The sequence below is a fragment of the Ochotona curzoniae genome, unplaced genomic scaffold (genome assembly GCF_017591425.1).
Source record: "Ochotona curzoniae isolate NIBS_2020 unplaced genomic scaffold, NIBS_Ocur_1.0 scaffold_3835, whole genome shotgun sequence".
In the NCBI taxonomy this organism is placed as follows: Eukaryota; Metazoa; Chordata; class Mammalia; order Lagomorpha; family Ochotonidae; genus Ochotona; species Ochotona curzoniae.
Genome location: NW_024467114.1, coordinates 30,584,468 through 30,610,979, shown reverse-complemented (window position 1 = coordinate 30,610,979; position 26,512 = coordinate 30,584,468). Strand labels below are relative to the sequence as shown.

The 26,512-nt window shown below is 45.1% G+C and overlaps 1 protein-coding gene across 2 annotated transcripts in view; it reads left to right on the top strand.

Moving 5' to 3' along the window:
• ABCB5 (ATP binding cassette subfamily B member 5) overlaps window positions 1–24,426 on the top strand; it is a 78,490-nt gene extending 54,064 nt beyond the window's left edge. For both annotated transcript variants that reach the window (XM_040964815.1, XM_040964814.1), the window contains exons 20-27: window positions 2,254–2,457; window positions 3,691–3,791; window positions 4,642–4,782; window positions 15,550–15,706; window positions 17,959–18,156; window positions 19,791–19,997; window positions 22,602–22,748; window positions 24,229–24,426. In XM_040964815.1, the coding sequence (XP_040820749.1) occupies window positions 2,254–2,457; window positions 3,691–3,791; window positions 4,642–4,782; window positions 15,550–15,706; window positions 17,959–18,156; window positions 19,791–19,997; window positions 22,602–22,748; window positions 24,229–24,426 (1,353 nt within the window). The remainder of the gene's footprint in view (window positions 1–2,253; window positions 2,458–3,690; window positions 3,792–4,641; window positions 4,783–15,549; window positions 15,707–17,958; window positions 18,157–19,790; window positions 19,998–22,601; window positions 22,749–24,228) is intronic.
• Window positions 24,427–26,512: the final 2,086 nt, after the last annotated feature.

Here is a 26,512-nt window from a genome sequence, read left to right as displayed (position 1 = left end):
CTTCAATATGGTTGATTTTGCATGTTTTTAGGTAGTAGCGGCCCCTTTTTTTTTTTTTTCATCTCAATGTGAAAGGAACTTAGCGTGTTGATGCATCATCCTGAAGGACAATTCATGTAGTTTTTATGAAATAGTTTTACTTATTTCTATTTACTTGATGATTTTTATTTCATTTATCATTTATCTTTCTGTAGAGTGCCTTGATTCCAATTCTTGTTCTATTTTCTAAAGACTTCCATTTTTTAATTTTTAGAAAGGATTACTTTATTTTTATTGGAAAGACAGCTAGAGAAGGAGATACAGAAAGATCTTCCATTCACTGGTTCACTCCCTCAAAAGCAGCTGCAATGGTCGGAGCTGAGCCAATCCAAAGCCAAGGGTCGGGGGTTCTTCTGGGTCTCCCACACAGATGCAGGGTCCCAAGGCTTTGGGCCATCCTCTACTGCTTTCCCAGGCCACAAGCAGGGAGCTGGATGGGAAGTGGAGCAACCAGAACACGAACCAGGACCCATATGGGATCCCAGTGCCTGTAAGGTGAGAACTCATAGTGCAGCCATTATGCCAGGCCCCAAAGACTTACTTTATTTATTTGAAAGGCAGAATGACAGAGGGAGAGAAGAGTTCTGTCTACTAGTTCACTGCGCAAATGGCCCCCAAACATGGAAGCGGAGCTGGGCCAAAGCCTGGCCCCTGGAACTCCATATGGGTTCCAGGGAGACCCAAACACTTGTCCCATATTTCACTGCTTACCCACACACATTAGCCAGGAGCAGAATCAGAGAAGCCAGGATCAAACAGGCTTTGGATATGGGATACTGGTATCACAAGCAGCAGCTTATCCCACTGTGCCACAGCACCAGTCCCTCTTTTTCTATGTTGATGTTGCTTCTTTAGACTTTCCACCTAGTAGCATCAGTGTACAAAATGGGAAAATATGATGAGAGATCCTATCCAGAGCAGATGCTGAATGAGTAACTTCATCATTCAGTTGGACACTTATATGCTATTACAATGGAGACTGCAGGGGCCCCGTCAGCCATGGGAGAAGGTGCAGGCTCAGGCATGGTAATCCTAGGTGGGTACAGCTCAGGCTGAGGAAGCAGAGCCGGGGCACAGTGGGGAGGGTGCTCCTGCAGAGGAGGAAGCCGGGGCCAGGACAGTAGATTAGCCAAACCCAGAGAGATTAAACACATGATTCAATCCACCAAGGAAAACAGGAGCCAAGCTTCTCACTCAGAAAGAGGGACTGATTAATTTGGAAAGGGAGAAAACCGGTGTGGAATTGGAGGTACTGAAGTGACTCGTGGATTTCAAGAAAAATAGGTACGCAGATCAGTGGATCTAGATGCACATGTGTGCATGCATCCTCACACACACACTCACCCACACATTCACTCACACTCTCTTTCACACACACACACACACACACTCACTCACACACTCACTCTCTTTCACACACTCACACATTCTCTAGCTCTGGCTCCTGGCATCCAGCTAGCACCCTGTACTTGCTGGTGGATAAGAGAAATCGGGGCTCTTTGGAGAAATGTCTGACTGCTTGGACAGGGCAGACAGGGCAGGATGACTAGACGAAGGTTTGTGTGTGAGAAGGGAGGAATGCACCAATACTCAACAACTGGTAAGGACACATTAAAGGCCAACAGAGCCAACTGCAAGGGATGGGCTCCCCTGGGAAAACCTGAGTTTCGCAATAAAGAAAGTAAGATTATAAGTTACTGAAAATTAGTAACACACCATCAGCTGGTACTACAGCAAATAAATTGGAAGGTTGATGAGGAAATTGGATTAGCATATCTTAAGGTATCTGTCGTCAAATATTGGCTACTTACAAAGGAAAGGCAGCCTCATAGTGCAGAAACCCATAGTGCAGACCCCCATCTGAGTCAATCTGAAGCCAGGAACCAGGAGCTTCTTCTAGGTCTCCCACACAAGTGCAGGATCCCAGGAACTTGGCCCATCTTCAATTGCTTTCTCAAGCCATAAGCAGGGAGCTAGATGGGACATGGAACAGCTAGGACACAGACTGGTACCCATATGGGATGCTGCACTTTCAAGTTGGGGATTGTCCAGTTGAGACGTCACAGCCACTCCAGCCAGAGGCATTTTTCAAAAAAAAAAAAGCATATCTAATTTTATCTCTAAATATAATCCTAAAAAAAAAAGAGCCTATTTGTTTTGCAAAGAATGTAAACTTAGTATAAATGTTACACTAACTAATATGTCTGATTATAGGCCATAGGTTCAAGGATTGGTGTGCTAACACAAAGTGCAACCAACATGGGGCTGTCCACTCTCATTTCCTTCCTGTACGGATGGGAGATGACACTGCTGATGCTGAGTATCGCTCCAGTACTTGCAGTGACCGGGATGATTGAAACTGCAGCCATGACGGGTTTTGACAACAAGGATAAGCAAGAGCTGAAGCAAGCCGGAAAGGTAAATTGAAGACCAAGATGACATCATCACGTTTCAGGAGAAAAACTCCTGTATTTAAGAAATGTTAACTTCATCTCTGCCGAGTGACATGTATATATGCAAATACATATAGACCAACATGCGATTGTAGTAGAATATGTTACAACAAAAGGATATTTGACTTAGAATACAGGGTCTGGAGTCTATCACTAACAATTGTGTGAAACCTTTTAGACTTCTGCTTTTGCTCCTGTAAATAAGGAATAATAACAATATCCACTTATGGCTTTGTGTATGTGACAAAACTTTAGGCATGATTAGACACAGGACACATAGCATAGCGTGTGGAAGACAGGAGGCCCCTAATGATGTCAGCCGTCATCACTGTTACTCTAACGTGGTAAGAGTTTTCTATCATTACGATGCTATATTCTTGCTTGAATAGTTGCATTTTCTTGAGCCATTTTTTAGTTCATGCTGAAAACAGAAAGATCTTAGAACAATTCGACATCAGCACTGAGAGCAGAGGTCAGGAATCTCGCATCTCATTCTCTCCCGCAACCCGCGTTGAGTACTGACGTCCACACAGTTCTCTGACCCAGATCCACTCTGCCTGTCTGGAAGCGGTAGCCTGGAAATAGGAAGTTTCTCTTTCAAGGCAACATATGCTCACATGTCCAGAAAATTATCCTCAGCCCAACTCCTCCATGTTGGATCTCATGTAATGAGACATTCCTCTTGACAACTTCATAAATACAAGGAGCCACTCATTTTACTGATGAAGCATCCCTCCAAGCTTGCAGACATCAAAATGAGACATGGCTTTACCTTGTAAAGAATGTTATAGCTTTGATGGTTTACCAAGAGGTTGCTGCATCTTCTTGGGTCCCTGTTTGCATTTATGAGCTGGAATAAAGTAATCATCTATTTGCTTCCCTCTGCTTTGACTTGAATTGTTTCTACAGTTTAGAAGACTCATTTCTGTGCGGATTCAGATTAACTTGACAGTCAATAATGACTTACAAGGAACTAAACCAGGAAGAGCAGCCTAAATCTTTTCAAACCTGGAGTGTCCTTTTTCTATCTTACTTCTTTGGGAGTGAGGTTAGGTGATGAAGAATATTTGTCAGCTAAACTTAATGACTTGCTGTATTTACTATACATGTCCCTAGGAGAAGTGACTGGAATTCATAACAAGGAAAAGTTTAAAGATTATTAATGTCATTTCTACATTCCATTACCCTCCATTATAAGATAGCAATGGAAGCGGTGGAGAACATACGTACCATCATGTCCTTGACCAGAGAGAAAGCCTTTGAACACATGTATGAAGAGACCCTGCACACGCAACACAGGTGATTGGCTGTCTTACACTCCACTAACTGTTCTTCCTCCTCAGTGATGCCAGTGGCTGGCCAGCCAACCCACTTCCTCTGGACTGCCTCTCCAACCCGGAGCCCCATAACGCCTCAAGTGACTTTACCAAGAGGAAACTAGAAGAAGCAGAATAAAGAGCTGGGGTTCAGAGGGGTCCAGATCTTACTAGGGACTGGGGTCCAGATCCTACCAGGGACTGGCTCTTACTGAGTGTGCACATATTTCTCATCTTCCCGAAATAGGATAGCAGAAGTAACAGTCAAGAAGAAAGATGGCTGGGCTCCTTATAGACTAAATCCCTAAATCACATAGCTTTCAAAGTGAACACATACACAACAAAATGGGCTCATTCCTTTTCATTGTAACTAGTCCTCCTTATCAACACTGCCCTGGGGATCCTCTCTCTGTGACTCATCACAGAGATAGCTTTGTGTTCTCCAGCAGGCATGCCAGTGGCTGGTACCACCCTTTTAGTTCTACTCTCTAGGAATGCAAGATTACAATAGAGAACAAGAAGATACTGTAATACACCTATAAGCCCAAAACCCTTTCTCACATTAGCTAAACTTTTACAGACATGTCCACTCAGAGGATATTACATAAAGGCTGCTTTGTTCCACTGAACCCTAGCATCTATACGGCTAATAAAACATCATTACATGATCCGCATTCTCTATGAAAAAATCAAAATCATTGTGTCTTAAATCCCCAGAAAAAAAAAATGTATTTGCACAAAAATGATCACAGTTCAAAGTCCGCTACACTCTGTGCCTACATTTGCTGCGTTGTCCTTGCTAGAACTCACTTGGGAAATGCTGTGCCTTTCAGAAACGCCCTGAAGAAGGCTCAGATCACAGGGAGCTGCTATGCCTTCAGCCACGCCTTCGTGTACTTGGCCTACGCAGCAGGCTTTCGATTAGGAGCCTATTTAATTCAAGTTGGACGAATGACCCCCGAGGGCCTGTTCATGTAAGTTGTGCCCACCGATCATTACCTCTCTACGAGAAAGATCTCTAGCGTGTAAATCACAAAGGTGGGAAAAGCGTGCTTGGAAAATGAAAAACCTTCACTGTTTTTCCCCTTTTAAATTTTATTTCTGATAAATAGTAATTGTTTATGTTATATATATGGGGTGAGGCTGATGTTTGTTGCTTTTAAGATTCATTTATTTGTTTATTTCAAAGGCAGAGTAACAAAGAGAGAGGGAGCAGGAGGGACAGACACACACACACATACAGAAAGAGAGCGAGAAGTCTTCCATCCACTGGCTGCCTCCCGACATGGCCACCATGGCCAGCATGGCCAGCAATGATCCAGGCTCAAGCCACAAGCAGGGAGCTCCATCCCGGTCTCCTATATGAGTGACAAGGGCCCAAGAATTAGGGCATCTTTCACTGCTTTCCCAAGGACGTTAATAGGCAGCTGCCATCCCAACCAGCACTCTAATACGGAAGGCAGATGTCCCGTGTGGCAGCTTAACCCATGATACCACAATGCCAGCCCCACGATATAAAGCTCAGATATAGATCTGTGTTATAGAGTGATTAAATCATGGTAAACATATTTGCTCTTGGTATTTACTATCGTTATTTATGTACTAAGAAGTATGACACAGCTAATAAAATATTGACGCTGATACCAATTTTTTTTAATTTTATTTTTTATAATGATTACATGGTTGATCAGGGTGGGAAAGAACAAGCTTTAGGGATTTTGGGTGAACTGATTGTCTCCAATTTTGCTATTTCTTCTTGTTGTTTCTGGGGAAAAAGGAGAGACAGAGGGGGAAGACACACATGACTTTCCAAATGTCCCAGTACCCAGGGATGAGGAACTGCCACCTCATGTCAACCCAGGGTCCCACTGTGTACATACTCTGCCCAAGTGATTTGGAAATGCTGTCAGTTTCAATGATCCAAGGATGATGTCACTCCCCTTCCCATGTCCATTGGCTGACATAGTAAGCCTCAAGTCATTTGACTGGGATAGTTGTCTAGCTTGTTCTGTTCTCCTTCTACTATGGCACCAAATGAGCTGCCGCATTCTTCTTTTACGACAGGGCCTGCATCCACTGCTCCATTTTTTCACTGAGTAGGACATGTTCTTGCAAGTGAGTCCATAGACCCAGGCCAGGCGTCCTAAGCCTCAGTATTCTTATGTAAACTCCAAAATGAATTATTCCTGCTTTGATTTAGAACATGGGAAAGTAAGTTGAAAATGTACCTTCTTGTCCTGCATTCCTTAGCGCCTCCCACCTGCGTGGCGGGGCCAGCCATTATCTGCTGCTTCCCCAGGATGCATTAGTAGGAAGCTGGGTCTGAAACAGAGCATCCTGAACTCAAATTGCAAAAGCATACACCCCCATTTGTTTGCTTGTTTGTTTGTTATTGGAAAATCAGACATACAGATATACAGGTCACAAGCAAGGAGCTGGATTGGGAAGTGGGGCACCCAGGATATGAAATCCACATGGGATGCCAGCCCTTGTACAAGGAACAAGGAGCTTCTTCCAGGTCTCCCATATAGGTGTAAGGTTCCAAGGTTTTGGGCCATCCTCTGCCACTTTCCCAGACCATAGCAGGGAGTTGAATCACAAATGGAGCCTAAATGGGATGCCAGCACCGGAGGTAGAGTCTGCATCAAGCTGGCCCCAACACTCCCATTTGTTTTCTAAGATTTATTTTTATTTGAAAGGCAGACTTATAAAAAGAAGGGGAATAGAAAGAAGGTCTTTCATGCATTGGTTCACTCCCCAAATGATCAAACTGGCCAGACCCAAGCTGATCCAAAGCCGGAAGGCAGGAGCTAGTAGCTTCTTCCGGGTTTCTCACATGGGTACAATATCCCAAACACTTTCCACTGCTTTCCCAGACCATCAGTAGGGAGCAGGATCTGAAGTGAAGCAGCCGGGAAACACACAGAGGAGGGTTAGCCTATTGAGCCATGGCACAGGCCCCTCCAAATTTTTTAAACAATAGAAACATAAAATTTTGGGGAAAAAAATGCATGTTGGCCATTGTACTTGCATTCTCCTACAACAGCACACGGTGTTGCCTACAGGAACCTCTACAGACCATAATTGGGACATTTATTCTTGGGCTTCATTATGATTATTAAAATGAATTAGACAGAACAATGAAAGTCCAAATCCAAAATGATGTCTTTAGTTCACAGGCCCTCCTTAGATCAGCTGGGTCCTCCCGGCTCTGCCGGAATGCAGGCGCACCCAAGCTCACAAGTTGATTGCATTCGATAAGCTTGTTTACAAACCGATTGCTTGAAATGTTGAGCTTGTTTTCCACATTTTTCTAAACTTTCAAGCCTTCTGAAACTCCCCACATTCCACTTCTTCTCAGAACTGGCTTTGGGTATCAGTAGAAAGCAAATCAGCCAAACACATTCATACAAAGGTAGGATTCCTTGTGCAAAATCTCACAGAGCATGGTCACCTGATTCCCATCAACTTCTCTGTCGTCTCCCTGGCTTTGTTTATTATTATTAATTACATTGCATTATGAGACACAGTGTTATGGGCACTGGGATTCCCCCGCCCCTCCCCGAACCCTCTCCCCATGGTGGATTTCTCCACCTTGCTGCATTACCACAGTTCAAATTCAGTTGAGGTTCTTTCATTGGAAGTATTTACCAAGCATAAAGTCCAGCGTTTTACTATCCTAGTGGGTTCAACGATTTCTTGGTAAGACCATCTCTGGTCTGAAGGTAACCTGGCTTTGGTTTTTAACCATCTGACTTGCCCTCTACTTAGAGCATCGCGTCCTGGCAGCTCTGATTCTGAAATATTTCTCACTCCCTCCACCCTTGTAACCTTCCTCCAGGTCTCTGTCTCCCAGCACAGGGTCCTAGCAATCACATTCTCATTAATGCCCATGTGTCCCTGCTCATTCCCCAAAGCCAGGTCTCCCCAGAGCAGCCAGACTGATCTCTCAGAACACAAGTCCAACTACATCAACTTATTTAGCGGCTGGTATGGCTTCCCATTGAAACTTGGGAATAAAGCCCTGTTCCTTACCAGGTTGTGAAAACCTTTCCTTGACGGGATTTCCCACTTCCTTTCCAACTTTCATCCAACAGTCTCCTTTTGAACAATACATCAGCCCCAACTTGCTGTTTCTGTATCCTGAATCCCCCATCTCGCATCTCTGTGCTCCTCTTTCCTCTGCCTGTGAGGATTGCTCCTAGCTCACGGCTGGGCTGCCTCTCTCTCACCAGCCAGGTTTCCACTCCTAAGTCTACAGCGTAGAGGAGCCCTACACTCTCATCATGCTCTTCCCTGCTACCACAGTTTCTCTCATTCGAAACACTTAACCAGTACATGCAATTGTCCTTTTTGCCTCCACATTTACTGAGTGCCCAAACCATAACCTTTTCTGCTTCTATACATATTGATAACATAGACTAAGTGTAGATCTCAGATGAGCTTGTTCACTGATGTTTCCCTAAAATTTCCCATAAAAACAATAACAACAAAAAATGTTTGGCCCAAAATAGACACCTAATAACTACAGACTGAATGGAAAAACTTAAGCATACTGAGATTTGAATAAGTTAAAACTAAGCAAAAGGGGGCGGTGTTGTGACATAGCAAGTTAAGTCGCTGCCCATAACAACAGCATTTTATACCAGCACTGGTTTATGTCCTAGCTGCACCACGGTTGATCCAGCTTCCTGCTAATCCACAACTAGGGCAAGCAGTGGAGGACAGCCCAAGTGCTTGGGTCCCTGCACCATGTGGGTGACCAGGAGGAAAGTCCTGGCTCCTGGCTCCTAGTTCCTGGCTCCTAGTTCCTGGCTCCTTCCTGTCTCCTGGCTTTGGACCAGCCTAGCTCTGGCCATTGCAGCCATCTGGAGAATGACAGAGATGCATCTCTAGTTCTCTCACTCTGTAACTTTTTCTTTCAAATAAAAAGTAAACTAAGCAACGAATTCTTAACCCATTGAGTCTTAAATTTTCAGCTATGCAAATATTTCAATGACATTTATTTCCAAGTTACCTTAGGTGTTTTACTCCTTGCTTAATACATGCTTTTATGGAGTGTACTTCGTAGGCTGAAGGGACATACCGAGGAATGTTACCCTATGCAGATCATCAGCATGTGACTGAGGGACACCAGGGAGGATCTTTCCAGAAAGGAGTCACCCAAGACTGCAAAGCAACCCATCAAATATGATCCTTCCCATGTCAGCAAACCTGCAGTGAGTCCTCACTCAACATCACCCTCCTCATCCTCTGAATTACCCCCATCAAACACAATGTCTCCCTCTTACAGATGGGAAAAAATTAAGTCCCAAAACCTCTGCCTAACCTGTTCAAAGTCACATAATCAGTAACTCAGCACGGATACCAGTTCAGGACTCCAGATATCATAAGTTTTGCTTAGCCAACATGTATTATTATTACTACTAATTAAGTAGTCATACTTTCATGAAATAATTCTCCAAATAATTTTAATAATTCTTGCTTAATATTCCAAACACTGGAATTTCCAGAGTCTAGTTGATTCTTTTTTTTTTAAGATTTATTTATTTTTATTATTAGAATGATTTACACAGAGAAGGAGATAAAGAAAACCTTCCATCCACTGGTTCACTCCCCAAATGGTTGCTATTGTCGGAGTTGAGCTGATCCAAAGCCAGGAACTCCCACATGATGCAGGGTCTCAAGACTTTGGGCTATCAAGACTCCAGGTCTCCCATGTGGTGCAGGGTCTCAAGACTTTGGGTTATCTGCTACTGTTCTCCCAGGCCATTATCAGGGAGTTGGAAGGGAAGTGGAGCAGCCAGGACTCAAACCAGCACCTATATGGGATCCTGGTACCTGCAAGGTGAGGATTTAGCCTTTGAGCCATTGCAAGAGGCTCAGTTTGATTGCTATCATAAAAGGAATAGATGATCTGCTTGATGTTAGCACAAGGCCCTACAATTTAGGACAATGAAAATGTTCCAGTCTAAAAATTCCTCACCAGTGTTGGCCTATAATACATAGCTCCTGAATTCTTTAGTTAAATTCATTTAAAAGGTTCATATTCTAGAGACAGACACAGTTTAGCTGCCATACAAAGGAGCATTCATAGCAGAACAACAATTAATGAATAGCCTCATACTGGTATTTCCCAGGGCCATTGGGGAGGAGGGAGCAGAGTTGTCTGAGCGAGGGCCGTTAGTATTCCCTTTGAATTTCATTAAGCCAGAGGGCAAATAGGGTAAAGGGACCTATGCATTTTATATGTATAGAAATATGGATACTGCACTGTGCAGCATGTGCATTAATGAGCTTTGTCTTTTGCATTGAAATCTAATCATCTTACAGACCCAATGTGACCCAATCATCCAATGAATATGTTATCCTTTACTGTGTTATATCTGGCCTGGAAGACTCTCTCCGTATCGCTTTCTATTCACATCTAATCAACTAATTTAAACAGAAAAGGTGGGCATTTGGCATAGCCATTATAACATTCATGGCCTGTGCTGGACGTGCCTGGCTTCAATACTGGTTCCACTGCCGACTTCCTGCTTCCTAATAACGCAGACCCTACAAGGCAGGGGTGCTGGCTCCAGTGGCTGCACTCCTGCCAAGCCACATGAGAGATGGAATGAACTAGTTACTGGCATTTGGCGCTTGAACCATCAGATGGGAGACCATTCTCATATACGTCTGTTTGCCTCCCAAACATATGGTTTTGGTGAGGGAGAGAAAGAAAAGAAAGAAAAGAAAGAAAAGAAAGGAAGAAAGAAAGGAAGGAAGGAAGGAAGAAAGGAAGAAAGAAAGAAAGGAAGGAAGGAAGGAAGGAAGGAAGGAAGGAAGGAAGAAAGAAAGAAAGAAAGAAAGAAAGAAAGAAAGAAAAAGAAAGAAAGGAGGAAGAGAAGAAGGGAGGAGCAGAAAGAGCAGAAGGAGCAGGCAGCAGTTTACAAAGAAAATTTCCTCCTTTTGGCAGGATTTTTTTACTCCATCTTCCTTAGGTAAAAAACACTTTGTGATATTCTCTGAACCAGTGGTTTCCCAACTCACCAATCTGATTAAAAACGCAGATGCCAAGAAATCACCCCCAAAAAGTCTGATTCGTAGATCTGGGTTAGGGCCAGGAATCTTTCATCAAACATTGCAGGTTATTCCAAAGCATGGACTCAGAGGATCACATTTTAAGAAATAGGAACACAGAATTAAGTCCCAGATGGCTCTCCATCTCTAATGAAAACCACAGAATATTCTTTTAGCCATTATCAGAAACCTTCCTAGAATGTATAAAGTTGGAGAAACCATATTTTAGTTTGTTGTTAAAAGTAAACATATACTGCTTGCACTACAAAATGTGAGTTATTTTCATCATTAATAACTATCTTCCTTCAGAAAGGACAATGTGCCTTAGAAGAAAGATACACTGTAGAAGTTGTAACAGAATTCGTTAATTTTAACTCTCATTAGATTAGTTTTTCAGCAGGCTTTTTCTTTTTTTTAAGATTTATTTATTTTTATTGCAAAGTCGGATATACAGAGAGGAGGAGAGATAGAGAGGAAGATCTTCTGTCCGATGATTCACTCCCCAAGTGACCGCACGCGCTGTGCCGATCTGAGGCCAGGAGCCAGAAACTTCCTCCAGGTCTCCCATGAGGGTATAGGGTCCCAAGGTGCTGGGTTGTCTTTGACTGCTCTCCCAGGCCACAAGCAGGGAGCTGGACGGGAAGTGGAGCTGCCGGGATTAGAACCGGTCCCCATATGGGATCCTGGCGCGTTCAAAGTGAGGACTTTAGCCGCTAGGCCACAGTGCCAGGCCCCTCAGTCAGGTTTTTTAGAGGAGAAGGTCATTTAAAAAAATCGATAGGTCTATCTTCTCGGAGAAGGTGTCAATTTCCATCTATTACCAAATAAGTGTGTTGAAAAGCCCCATTTAATATAAGGTGAGGGGCAGTCATTTTTGGTAGAGTTGGTTAAGATGGCACTTGAAAAACTTGCACCACGTATCACAGTGTCTGGTTGGGGTCCTGGCCACTCTGCTTCTGACGGAGCTTCCGGATAATGCACCCTGGGAGGCAGCAGATGCTGGCTTAGATGCTTGGGCCTTCATCACTGAGCAGAGAGACCCACGTGGAATTCTTGGCTCCTGGCTCCAGCCTGGCCCAGACCTGGATGTAGTGACTGAGAAGTGAACCAGCAGATGGAAGATTTCTCTCTCCCCTTGTTGCTGTGCATTTCAAATAGACAAAAAAGAAGCAAACCTTTAAAAAATAAACAGGTATACATGTTGAGTTCTGCTGCCTTATAGCCAGGCACAGGGACACTTAGGAAATCCATTTGACACCCATCTATCCAAAGGGTCCTCAAGAACTTTTACAGAAAATGTACACATGAAAACTTCATGCATGGGGCCCAGAGCGGTGGTTCAATTGGTCAACCCTCTCCTTATAGGTGCTGAGATCCCATATGGATGCAAGTTTGTGTCCCAATTGCTCCAGTCCCATCCAGCTCCCTGCTTATGACCTAAGAAAGCAGTAGAGGGTAGTCCAAGGTCTTGGGACCTTGCACCTGTGTAGAAGAACCAGAGGAAGCTCCTGGCTCCTGGTTTCACATCAGCCCAGCTCTGGCTGTTGCAGCCATCTGGGGAATGAACCAGAGGGAGGAAAATCTTTCTCTCTGTAAATCTGTCTTTCTAATAAAAATAAATCTTTTGGGAAAAAAATGAGAGAGAAAAGAAAAATCTATGCATGGGTTTCAAAATTTGGGGGGCAACAAAATACTTAGTCTTTATCTCCCACGAGCTTCTTGTAGTCCATGGTGCGTGTTGTGAAACACTCTCCTGTGTGAGTGCCAGCAACAAGACTTGTTACTGCATTGTCTCATCCCTTCTCTCCCTCACACGAGCGTCTTTAGGCTATTTTCTAGCTGACTTGTCCTTTGCAATAGGAGCCAGCAACCGTTAGTAAGCAGTCAAGGCTCCCCTAAGTCTCTGTGACCCATTCTAGGGCGTTCCTCCAACTCTGTGCTTCTTCCTTCACCGAACACACCGGCAGGAGGCCACAGAGAGCCTGTGCGGAAGAAGGAACCAGTCATCATAAAAAGCCACAGTTCTGAAAGCAACCCAAGAAACCCAGCTTATGCGTGTGTGGCTTCCTCCTCTGAAAAATGCAAATCCAAATGCAGTTCTTGATACTGGACTTCCAATCTTGAATGTGCATCTCAACCCAAGAAGCCACCTCAGTGGGTTTTCAGTGCGTGACAGCAGTTTGTGATTACCATGAAACAGCAAGCAGTGGACAGAAGCAGCCAGCGATGCCTGCACCTGCAGGGTTGCTCTCACTATTCTTCCAGCTCACCCTCAGCGGCTGAGCAGCTTTGGAAGGCCTAAGGACTGCTGACAGTGTTAATAGTGGGGAGGTAACCTCCGTACTCCCTGCCAAGTAGCCACCCACCTCCCACCAGGCTCCTCTCCAGAGACTGTCTGGAAGCAAAGAAAACAAGACAGAGAGGGATCTAGGGAGAGAACCAAGGGATGGCTCATACGGATGGCCCTGTGACGCATCAAAGAGGAGAAAACCCCAGGATGCAAAGCAAGGCCACATGGCCAGCTTCCCCCTGGAGGGACACAAGGATGGGTGAAACAGAGAGAGCCAGGACAGTAATGGCCCAAGCCCACAGTTGCGTAGCTATGTGATCCTGGGTTGATTGCTTGTCTTGTCAGAGCTTGAGTGTCCTCATTTGTTTAGTAATAAGATCAGCTCTGCTGTTCTCTATGAAAACGTTCAGTAAGACCCAAGCATCAAATAAATGTTAATGGCTTATTTTCTTTCTCCAGTCTGTTGGGAGAAGGATGCAAGGTGGGAAAAGGAAACCAGCTGAGTTCTATATAAATAACACCAGAAAAGAGTCTGAGCGTGAGGACCATTTTAACACCCACCTCTGTTGGAAAGAGACTCTGCTCTTCATGCAGAAAAAGAATCTGACTGAGGAACGACTTCATAAGTTGCCATGTGCCCTTTCAAGCTAACGTCATTTGATGAAGTGCAAGAGCTTGTTTTCTAACTAGAAGAAATGTCCCAGACATTTCCATTTTTATGGGAGGACTGGTAACAACTTCCATTTGTCCAGTCACTATGTTCCAGGTATTGTTCTGTGTCCTCCATGTTAATCATGCACTTAATTTTCACAACCACCCCGGGTGACACAGGCTATTCTTGCTGTCTCCTGCTTGCCACAAGGAAACAGAAGCACATAGAATGGAAAGAACACTCTCAAGGTCACACAGCTGGGAAACCAATGGTGGCATTTGGCTGTGATCCCAGCAATCCAGCCACAGAGCCTGTACACTCCTCTCAGATTAAGTCAGAAACTGGATATGGGGACAGATTTCAGAGGGTTCCAAAGAGAAAAACCAACCTGAACCAGTAATTCTGCAGGATATTCCTGTCTGGATCTGCTGTCTACAGCTAGGATGATTCATGTCTAGATCTTATATGTTGTTTTTAGCCAAAGGATCTTTTTAAAATTCCACTTTTATGTCAACAGCAATGATGTATGAAAGGCTTTCCCCACTACTCAGACCTTCTCGAAGGAGCGATGTCATAGGAATGCAGTAACAAAGCCCATATCCCATATTTTGGGAACCCACAAAAGTATGGAGAAAAGAAGGCAGTGCCAAAGACACTGGGTCACTGTCTCCCAAACTTACGCCTGCTCAGTGTCCTCCTCCCTCCAACCTTGGTCAGCCCAGAGATTTTTGCTCCAAATTCAGGATCATACAAAAATAAGTGATACATAAGTGCTCTTCTTTCCTAACCAGCCTGAGCTTCTGAGATTCTAGGATTCATATTTCAGCTTTGTTTTATTCCTATCTGACATATTTGTGCATGAAGACTTAGTTCAACAGGAAAACCACTTCTGAACTGTTTGGTATTACTTAGGATATGATTTACAGGTTTCAAGGAGACCTACAACTAATTGTTCTAGATCAACATGATGGTATGTCAAAAATCCACACAAAAGGGAATTAACAGGGGCTGGCACAATAGCTCAATTGGCTAATCCTCCACCTACAAACATCAGCAGCCCATATGGATGCCAGTTCGTGTCCTGGCTGCTCCACTTCCCATCCAGCTCCCTACTTGTGGCTTAAGAAAGCAGTGGAGTACGGCCCAGTGCCTTGGGACCCTGCACACATGTAGGAAATCCAGAAGAAACTCCAGACTCCTGGCTTCACATGAGCTCGGCTCTGGCCGTCAAAACCATCTGCGCAGTGAATCAGCAGATGGAAGATCTTTCTCTCTGTCTCTCCTTCTCTCTGTAAACATCACTTTCCAATGAAAATAAGTAAATCAAAAATAATACTAATAGGGCCCGGCGGCGTGGCTTAGCAGCTGAAGTCCTCACCTTGAACACACCGGGATCCCATATGGGCGCCGGTTCTAATCCCAGCAGCTCTACTTCCCATCCAGCTCCCTGCTTGTGGACTGGGAAAGCAATCGAGGACGGCCCAAAGCTTTGGGACCCTGCACCCGTGTGGGAGACCCGGAAGAAGTTCCTGGATCCTGGCTTCGGATCGGCATAGCATCAACCATCGCGTTCACTTGGGGAGTGAATCATCAGACGGAAGATCTTCCTCTCTGTCTCTCCTCCTCTCTGTATATATGACCTTCCAATAAATAAATAAATCTTTAAAAATAATAATAATAATAATAGAAATAATAAAAATGTGTGGAACATTCACCTATTGTCTACTTCCCTAGAGTCTTCACTGCGATTGCCTACGGTGCTATGGTCATTGGAGAAACACTTGTTCTGGCACCCGAATATTCCAAAGCCAAATCTGGAGCTGCGCATCTGTTTGCCCTGCTGGAAAAGAATCCGACCATAAACAGTTACAGCCAAGAAGGCAAAAAACCCGTAAGCTCCACTACGATTTTCAGAGAAGGCGCAGCCTGGTGACTTTAAAAAAGATGAGGCGCAGTAACACAAAGAGTTAAAAGCTCATCTAAAATAATTTTATGCTACAAGGGGGGAGGGGAGAGGATCTTGTCTTAGCAGAACTTTAACGTCCTCTAGCAAAAGAAATGGATTTGATATTCTCAAAAGAGGAACCTCACAGACATGAAACAATCGAAATAAGATTTCATATTGCTCTTCGGGGAAGCAAGGCTGTAAGAAACTTGATTTTTGGGTATATACGTGTAATGCTACTTTTATTTCTTTTTAAACATAGTAAACCAATTGGGTGTCTCTCTGATATCTACCTGTCCCTATTAGATAGGACTGAATGTGTGGCACAGAATTTACAAATATTTCTTAAAATATAAAGCAATATATTTCATCTTTGATTTAATAAAAGTGAAAAACATCTAAATATCATTTGCTTTTATAAATTAAAATCAAGTCAAACTAAACTGGCAAATATTAAGTATTGAGGCGGGATGGTAGGCACCGGGCTATTTGTTATTTTTCCCCCTTTTTCCACTTTGTTTTCATGCACTTGAAAGACAGAGCAATAGAGAGAGAGCACATTTGTGAGCGAGATCTTCCATCTACTGGGTCAGACCCCAAGTCCTTCTACCAGTCAGGGCTGGGCCAGGATCCCAGAACTCCATCCGGGGCTTCCCTGTGGATTGGAAGAGCCCAAGAACATCTTTGATCTGTCACCTGCTACCTCCCCAGGCGCATTAGCAGGAAGCTAGATTGGAAGCAGAGGAGCAAGGACTCAATGTGGACACCTCGAGCAGTGGTTTAACCCACTGTGTCACAACGGCTGCCCTTCTCTGCTTTTATATATGTTTGATACCTTCTGTAATAGAGTTTTGAATAGTAAGAATAAATTCTAACATGCATTGAAATCTAGAAGTTACATGAAATATCTCCATATGCCTTTTCCAAAATATCAGATGATACAAACAAAAATCGTCATCTCCAAGTTCATGCAGAATTCTGGTTCTTTTCTGAACCTCTTTGTGTGTGTGTGTGTGTGTGTGTGTCTGTGTGTGTGTGTAATAATACTTATGCATTATGGAGGCAAAATGGAAAACAAGGAATAAGCTAAAAATAAACTATTCTGTACTTACATTTTGATACATATGCTCCCAGATTTGTTTTTTTTTTCTATTTTCAGTATTCTTAACCATGTATCTAAACATACCATCAAGTAGAGATAAGTATTGAGTTGCAAATCATCAGCCTCTAAAAAGACTGGCACGTACAGAGGAAACTGAACTTCCAGGCGAGCATCCCTGTCAAATAGCAACCATCTGCAAATGAAGATAAATCACATATGAACTGCAACCGGTGCCCCATTTACACATTAATGCATGTAGCTGGTGAGGACCCCAGCTCTTCTGCACTAAGCAATAAAGATCTGTAAACAGACCATGTTTAAAAATATGTATGTATGTAGGTAGGCATCCAAAGCAGTTGGTCAAACACCCACTTCTATAGAACAGACTGCCTGCTTAGTCCCATCAAAGGAAGCCAGTGCTTTTTTGGAACTTTGCTAAGTCCAGCTGTCAAGATAACAAGAAAGAAGGTAGGGGCAGAGATTCGGTACAGTGGTTCAGCCCCGTTTGGGAAGCCCACAACGCCTACTTTAATACCTCGGTTCAAGTTCTGCCTCTTCGGCTTCGAGCTCGGCTTCCTAATGCACACCTGGCAGGTAGCAGGTGACGCCCCAAGTGGGTTAGGTGGCTGCCACACACAGGGGCGACCCTAGGTCGCTGCCACTCACAGGGGCGACCCCAGGTTGCTGCCACCCACAGGGAAGGCCCAAGCTGAGCTGCTGTCTCACAGTTTGGCCATGGCCCAGTCCTGGCTGTTGTAGGCATTTGGAAAGTGAACTGCAAAAAGAATGCCTCCCCATCTTTCTCTTTCTCTCTCTCTCTCTCGCTTGCTCGCTCGCTCTCTTATCTTTTGCTCTCTCACTCTGCCTTTCAAACAAAAAAAAAATTTTTTTTAAACACTACAGTGCCCATTTTTTAATAAAAATCAGAGAAATAAAAATACAGGCAGAGATGACAGACATTAACACTCAGCACTAGAAATGAACACGACGCTTCCAGGCTAACGGTGGTGGACAGGTGCACAGCTCCCAGCTAGCACTGAGCCAGGGACACAGCCTTGCAGTCGCCCTTCTGAAAGCTGTCCATTTCCTTCCACAGGACACATGTGAGGGCAACTTGGAGTTTCGAGATGTCTCTTTCTTCTACCCGTGTCGCCCGGACGTGTCCATCCTCCGTGGCCTGTCTCTCCGCATCGAGAAAGGGAAGACGGTAGCATTTGTCGGGAGCAGTGGCTGTGGGAAAAGCACTTCAGTCCAACTTCTGCAGAGGTTTTATGACCCCACGAAAGGGCAAGTGGTGAGACCGGATTCCAAGGCACCCAGCCTGGGTGCTTTTCTGAAACAACCTCTGGGAACTAAGCATCCTGCTTTGGTTTGGTTGGAGGAAAACAATGAAGAGGTTCAAAGAAAAGGTCCTTATCCTAATCCTTAACTAAGAAAACAAGCAATGTGGTAATAAAGATGATGATTCGGGACTTTGAAGTTAAGTTCAAAGGCCCAAAGATTCTTCAGCCAATCTGGGGAATTTGAATCTAGTGAGCCACACGATTCCTATAGAACATGGGTTTGGAGGGCGGGTCCAAAGTCCGCATCACAGCTCTTGGCTCTTGATCCTGCTGGGGTTGAAGGCACAGGTAAAGGTTTGCTCCACGCCTCCTGGTTGTGGTGTTGCTGTTCCCTGGTCATCTCCACCCAACTGTGAAAAAACCCAGTGTGGGATTTCAGATTGATTAAATAAGCACCATTAGCTCAGGTGCCCCAATCTTGAAAAAAAGGCGTAACTTCTTCCCCCTCGATTTCTGACATTACTTGATATTTATCACGTTATATTTAGCATCTCTTCCTCCTTGCGAATCCTCAGCATTGTCCGATCAGGAAACATTCCTCTGTTTTCACCCTGCACACTCCTTCCAGGGAGCCCTCCATGGTTTCCCGCTGCTGTCAGCAGAAACCACCATCAGTCAAGGTCTTCCATGACCCGACCTCTTCACGCACTCTCAGTCACATTGGCTTCTTCAGACACATCCATGAGCCTTTGATCTTGCCGAGGCTGTCCTAGCTTTTAACTTCTTCTCTGGCTCCTCCTTGCCATTCTCCTTCCTAGTCTGAGTACACTTCCTACACCTCCGTCACTCTCCTGGGACGTGTTTTCAGGGCATTCATTACATGTCCACGTGAGTAACAGTAATATGCAAAATGCCTTATCAATACATGTGGGGGCCGGTGCTGTGCTGTAGGGAGGAAAGCATCTCCCCTTACACACACACACACCTGTAATGTCAGCATCCCATGTGGGGACCGCTTCATGTCTTGGCTGCTCCATTTCTGATCCAGCTCCCTGTTCATGGCCAGGGAAAAGCAGCAGCAGATGGCCAAGTCATCAGGTACCTGTACCCACATGGGAGACCCAGATGAAGCTCCTGTCCCTTGGCTTCAAACCTGCTCCATTCCTGGCCATTGCAGACATCTGGGGAGTCAGCCAGCGGATGGAAGATCTTCTGTCTCTTTCTCTCTCTCTCTCTTTCAAATAAGTTTTAAAAAGAAAGATATGTGAACCGAGTGAACTACTACATCAGTCTACACCTTGAGTTTCATCAGGCTCTAATCAGGTCCCAGTGGCAGGGGCAGCTGGTCACCTTACAATTCCACCTGACTTCAGCACTGGGTACCCAGCCTTGCTTCAGACTCCAGGCTGATTTCTGGAATGCGGGTCGATTCCTAAGAACATCGGCTGAGTCCATTTTAGTGAGTTACCTGTCGCTTGCTGTGCCCGACGTGTAATTTACGAGCCTCCCCTGGGTCACAGCACACTTGGGGATAGCTGACATTCCTTAGCTTCTGACTATGATTTGTGTCCGTTGGAATCCAGCGAGCATAACGTGATGCCGCTGTCAGATCTTCACATTCCCTTCTCGGTTCTGCTGCCGGCAGCTGCTGGATGGCGTCGACGCAAAAGAACTGAACGTGCAGTGGCTCCGGGCTCAGCTAGCCATCGTCTCCCAAGAGCCCGTGCTCTTCAATCGCACCATCGCCGAGAACATCGCCTATGGTGACAGCAGCCGCGCCGTGCCCTTGGAGGAGATCAGGGAGGTGGCCCAGGCGGCAGACATCCACGCTTTCATCGACAGCCTCCCTCAGGTAAGACACACCCGACACCTCAGAGCCCCACCAGTTGTGGCACCTGTACTGATTGCACTGTTTGGGCTGCACAACTGATGTATTTATTGCCAACATTTTAACACACGGCTATGGAACAAAAAAGCAAAGCTAAAAGCTTCTGTGGAATAATTTTTTTTTTTTCTAAGCCCAGATCTTACTATTTGTTGCATTAGCTCTGGTACTTGGACTCCTTCCCCTCTGTCCACCAGGGCTATTCTGTCCTATGAATCACAGTCACTTTCCTGGGTAGAAGACCTCACAAGCCCCTTCCTCACACCAACCAAAAGAACCCTTCACGTCCCTAAATCCGACCTTGTCCCCTGCCTGCTTAACAGTGTTGCAGTGTCTGTTCACCCCAGAGGCGACCCCTGGTGTGGCTGGCAGTACTCTGTGCCACCCCACCCAGCTGTCTCCCTAGCCCTGAAGTTGCCACTTGCTCCCTCTGCTGCAACCCTGCTCATCTCCTTTCTGTCTCAAGAACACACCAATGTGTGCCCTTTCTCATTCCCCATTTCCTTAGCATGCACGTCCTTCCTCTGGCTTCTTGCATAGCCAGTTCCTTAGCAGTCAAGACCTGGGCCCGATGCTGTGGCCAAGCGGCTAAGTCCTCGCCTTGAACGCATCGGGATCCCATATGGGCACCAGTTCTAATCCTGGCAGCTCCACTTCCCATCCAGCTCCCTGCTTGTGGCCTGGGAAAGCAGTCGAGGATGGCCCAAGGTCTTGGGACCCTGCACCCATGTGGGAAACCCAGAAGAGCTCCTGGCTTCCAGCTTCAGCTTGGCACAGCACTGGCCATTGTGGTCACTTGGGGAGTGAATCATCAGTCAGAAGATCTTCCTCTCTGTCTCTCCTCCTCTATATATATCTGACTTTGTAATGAAAATAAATATTAAAAAAAAAAATCAAGGCCTTTCAAATGTTACCTTCACAGAAGCTTCATCTGGCCACCTGATATAAAACAGTCCCCTCTACTCCTATTCCACTTCACGTTGTTTTCAGGGTACTTACCACCACCTGACGTGACCCTGAACACTGATTTATTTATTTTAAATCTCCCTTCCCTGCCAGAGTGTAAGCTTCTTGCCTCACTTTTTTTTTTTCAACCTTATCTCCATTACTGGCTATAGCGGGTGAGACAAAAATCTCACAGAAATCAAAAATCTTGGCTGGGGCAGGTATTTGATACAGTGATGACGATGCCAGTTGAGATGCCTGCCTCCCACACTGGAGTGCCTGGCTTGGAGGACCAGTTCTGCTCCTGATCCAGCTTCCTGCTCACGTACATCCTGGTGGGCAGCAGGTGATGGCTCAAGAATTTGCCACCCATATGGGAGACTTGGATTGCGTTTTTGCATTCTGACTGTAGCCTGGGCCCTGATTGCAGAAATCTGGGGAGTAAACTAGCCAATAGAATATGCCACTGTTTCTCTATGTTGGTCTTTCAAATCATAAGATGAAAGGAGAAAAAGAAAGAAAGGGGAAATAGAAAAAAGGAAGGAAGGGAGAGAGGGAGAGGAGAGAGAGAGAAGGAGAGGGAGGAAGGGAGGAAGGGAAGGAAGGAAAGGAAAGTTAGCTTTGAGGTGATATAGCTATGTGGCAAGGCCATGTCATAGCTCTGGATACCCACTCCAGCCAAAGGCATCTGCTGAAGGCACGTGGATATGGAAGGAAAGGCAATTCATTCAAGCCTCTTCAGGGCATTCAGTCAAATAGCAGGTGGTTTGTGCAACCCACTGTCTCCGAGTTACCGTGACAGCCTTCACCTCTAGCAGGCTGAGCACTTGGATTTGCTTTCAGATGAAGCTGATTCATGCCTGCATACCAATGGTGTACGCTTCTCCAACAAACAGCCCAAAGCTCCTGCCGTGAAAGCAATGGGGTGATCTGTGACGCCAACAGAAACATGCTCACTGCCCACAGAGCTGATCTGTGTAGATTCAGGAAGCCGCAGTGGCTTCAAGACCAGAATGGGATTTCCTTTACTTTCCGTGGCAGGGTCGTGAGTACGGAGGGGGAACGATGGAAAGCTAGCCCAGTGTTGAACGTCATTGTGAGCTCTTGGCAGCCTCAACAGGTGAATGGATGCATTCGAGCAGCCAACCCAACTTCCACCCAGGCAGACCAGTGAGCTATGGAAACCTACATCCTCCAAACATTCAAAGGGACAAACCCAGGCTGGGTTAGCAAGAGCCCAAGAAAAAGAACCCCATGATGTCCATGTTGTCTTTTGAACACTTGAAATCATTTTGACCTATAAATAGAAGGTACTGTCCCGTCATGGGAAAGAGTTATGGTAACATGAAACTATCTCCTGCTAGTAATTCTTCTTAGGGTTCAATGTGCAAATTTCCCATTCAGAATCACAGGTCTGCTGTTAAGGATCAAAAGCGACATGCAAATGAGACAGTGGTGTTTATTTTTCTTTAAGCATGTACTTGCAACAAGACCCAAGAATAGACTTCAGTACAGAGATTTTTAGGAGTAGCAAAACTTGAACTATTGTGATGTTTCATGCCCACAGCTGCCATGCTAACTTAAATAACAAAACCTTGCTCTGTTGATTGTACATCTTTGCCACAGAAATATGACACCTGCGTTGGACTGAAAGGAATACAGCTTTCTGGTGGCCAGAGACAAAGAATCGCCATTGCAAGGGCTCTTCTCCGAAAACCAAAGGTTTTGCTGTTGGATGAGGCCACGTCGGCCCTCGATAACGAGAGTGAAAAGGTAACATCTTGCCGTTTCATCTCAGGAATGTATGACCAAATGAATGCATGACCAAATGTAAGTGTACGTGCAATAACAAGGAAGGATATCAGGCCAGTCTGGGAAAAAAGAAAGGCCTAGAAAATACTTCTAGTCCCAAGATCACTATTAAAGTTAAAAGATCCGAGTTCAGTGGAAAGGTAAGAGGTGAGGCAGACGACTGTGTGTTCTGGAAAGATTTTCTTCCTTGAATTGGTCACATGATCAAAATAGACTCGAGTCTTGCAATATTTCTTCACTCAAAGAAAGAATCAGGAAATGCTCTTTATCTCATTATTACTCCAATGGTGGTAGTTGGCTAAAATAAATCATTTCCTACATGGATAAAGAAGTAATCTGACCTGCAGAGTCCTCACCTGCTAGCTCTTCTACTTCTATGGAGTAGCCGTCACATTCGCTTAGCTGGAAACGAGGAACCAAAAAGGCTTATAACAGCACACTTCCAAAACAAGTTCTTGGCTCCAATCTTGCTATGCCCTTGGCCCCTAGTCATCTCCTCAGCAGGCATTTATTTAATAAACACACAGAACTAAATACATGAGAGTTATTGATATTTTTTCAATGTTTATGATATGCTATAACCTCCATCTTCACAACGGAAGGATTAGCTCCTTTCGTTAGCACTCCCACTTTCAGATGAGCACAATGAAGCCCAGAAAGATGAAGTCATTTTCCTAGTGGCTATAGAGAATGTCTGACAGTGAAGCCACAAGTGATGGCTATCTTGGGGGTAGAAATCATTTTGAATTCCTGAAGAATGGAGCTGGAAGACTTTGGAGTGATGCATGCCTGGTCTGTAATCCCAACATTCACCGGGGCAAAAGTGTGAACTCACGTGACCTAAACTCTTCGAACTACAGTCCCTTTATCAGAAAAATGAGAACACGTCCGCCTGATACCACTGCTGCGAGGATTCGGCTGACACATCCACAACCGGGACATTTTAAACCCTAAAGAAACACAGCATTTCACCCTTCATTCTCATCTTCCCTAAGGGACGTGACGCCCTCATTGGTGGCTGAGATGCTGTTTTAACCAGGACAGTTTTATAGCTACGTTGTACTAAACAATACGAAAAACAGCAATGAGAGTAAATTAGATCAAACCAACAGCTTCATTTATTTATTATTCAGTTCCTGGCTTTGAGGTCAGAAATATGCATCAACAGCATATTTTTTACTCATGCTCACAAATGCTCTCCCAGCCAAAGTCTTATTTTAGGTAGCTATCATGGATTTTTCCAGATTTCTAGTGAATAGAGAAGGTTCACCAAGTTGGGCCATCCCTGCTGGGGCAGGGGGAGGGGGCGGGGGGGGTTGGGGGAGGGTGGGGGAGCCAGTACAAGAAAGGTTCTTCCAGCTCCTTCACCGATTTGACTTGGGGAAGCTGAATAACAGACTCAAACCTAAACTCACAGTCACAACAACCACCTCTCTTGCAGGTGGTCCAGGATGCTCTTGACAAAGCCAGAAGCGGCAGGACATGCCTGGTGGTCGCACACAGACTCTCCACGATACAGAACGCGGATTCGATCGTGGTTCTGCACGACGGGAGGATACGGGAGCAGGGAACGCATCGCGAGCTCCTGCGAAACCGTGACGTCTACTTTAGATTAGTCAACGCACAGTCGGTGCAATGACAGGGTCGAGCCGCCCTCGCTCTGTATAATCAGAGAGAGAGTTCTGGGCAACCAACTCCCTGGCAGCTACAATCTCTTTTATTGCATCTATCAGTGCCGACAATCATGCTACTCAAGCACAGGCACGTTCTGATCACCCAGCATCTCCTTCCCCTTGCAGTCTCCCAAGGCAGCAGCCCCAGTGAGAGCCTTTACTCCAGCTAAGATCGTTCTGTTCACTTTCGCTGATAAAGCAGTTTTCTGCACACTGAATCTGGCGCTTCTACTTCAGTTGGAAATGGGTTCCCACGGGGAAAACGTCCTGGTTAATTACACAGAAAAGTTTCAGCAAAAGGAGAGTAAGATACAAACGGGGCCGCAGCATTGCACAAGTGTCACTCTCTCCAGCCCATTTTGGAGCAGTTGTTGCTTTTCTCCAAGCTTCTCTCTCTCTCTCTCTCTCTCTCTCTCTCTCTCTCTCTCTCTCTTCTGTTTTTCTCAAAAAAACAAACAAACAAAAAACCACTCACCATTTTCCCAGATTCTGTTTCATCCCTCTGGGCGTGGGGAGGGAGGCTCCCAGCGCAAGATGTGTGGCAGAATGAGAATGTGAAGGGTTTCTCCCATCTATCTCAGGTCCTATTAGTCTAGTCTTTAGGGTTTGTAGAATGAATCACAGATCCACCAGCACAAAAACACTGACCTTACTTCAAATAATAGCTGCATCTGCTGTGGGCTAAAAACGAAAAATTGCCTTTCTTCATTTTTTTAAAGATTTATTTATTTTAATTAGAAAGTCAAAATTACAGAAAGAAGAAGAGACAGAAAGATCTTCCATCCACTTGTTCACTTCCCAAATGGAAAGGCAGTAGAAAACGACCGAAAGTGGGAGACCCAGAAGAAGCTCTCGGCTTCAGATCCTGGTTTCAGATGGGCTCAGCTCCAGCCGTTGCTGCCACTTGGGAGTGGACCAGCGGATGAAAGACCTTCTCTCTGTCTCTCCTTCTTTCTGTAATTCTGACTTTCCAATAAAAATAAATAAATATTTTTAAAAATGCAAAATAAAAATAGGATTGGGGCTGGGAAGGGTGAGAAGCTGAGGCATTCCTTAGAAGCCTGGGCACCTGTGGCCCTTTGGCTATGGGTGCTTATAGAATTCTTGGGGAGTTCTCTCCCTGTAGCAGGGGAGGCAAAGAGGAAGCAGGAACATCCCCAGTCCTGGTTCTGTAATCCCTCCTGTAGATGGGTAAACCTGCAGTGCCCACTTGCCCCCTCACCCAGTCAGCATCCATCCCACCCCTGGTAGTAGCAGGCATGTGCTTCATTCGCTCGGTGCTCTCCCTGCAGTTTGACAGGACGTCTGAGGCTCTTAGCTCATGAGGGCAGGAAGGAAGTGGAAGTGGCTGCTTTGTGGGGAAATGACACGATTTTTAACATTTAAAATTGCTGCATGTTTCTTAAAGCAGTTCTGACAACAAATCATGGTCATCAAAACAAGAGTTGTCAAATAGCTGCAAAAGGTCCATACACCTGATTCAATGGCTGTGTGAAGCTCTGGAACTGACCAAATCAATCCACAGCCTAAGGGACCGAGCAGTGACGCCTGCAGGATGACCAGAAAGGACGGACGGGGCCTGAAGCAATCCTCTTAGATAACTGGCATTTGCTGACCCCTGATTTGAGCCTGGTGACAGCTATGACGCATCTGTCAAAATCCATCCAATCGTTTACTTAAGCATTGTACGTTGCATCGTAAGGATTACCTCTATAAGAAAAAAAAAATGGTCATGAATGGAATCAAAGAATGCTCAAACTTCTCTGGTCAGCTATGTTAGTTACTTATTTCGACGACCTCAAAATTTTAGAAGTACCTGTGATAATCTTCCTGAAATCAAGAATTATTCAGGGAGTTGGCGCTGTGGCATAATAACTTTAGCCACTATCGGTGGTATCCACATTCCCTATGGGCACCAGTTCACATCCCAGTTGCTCCAGTTCCAATCCAGCTGTCTACTAATGTGCCTGTGAAAGCAGATGAGGATGGTCCAAGTGCTTAGGCACCTGCACCTATGTGGGAGACATGGAAGGTGCTCCTGGCTTTGGACCA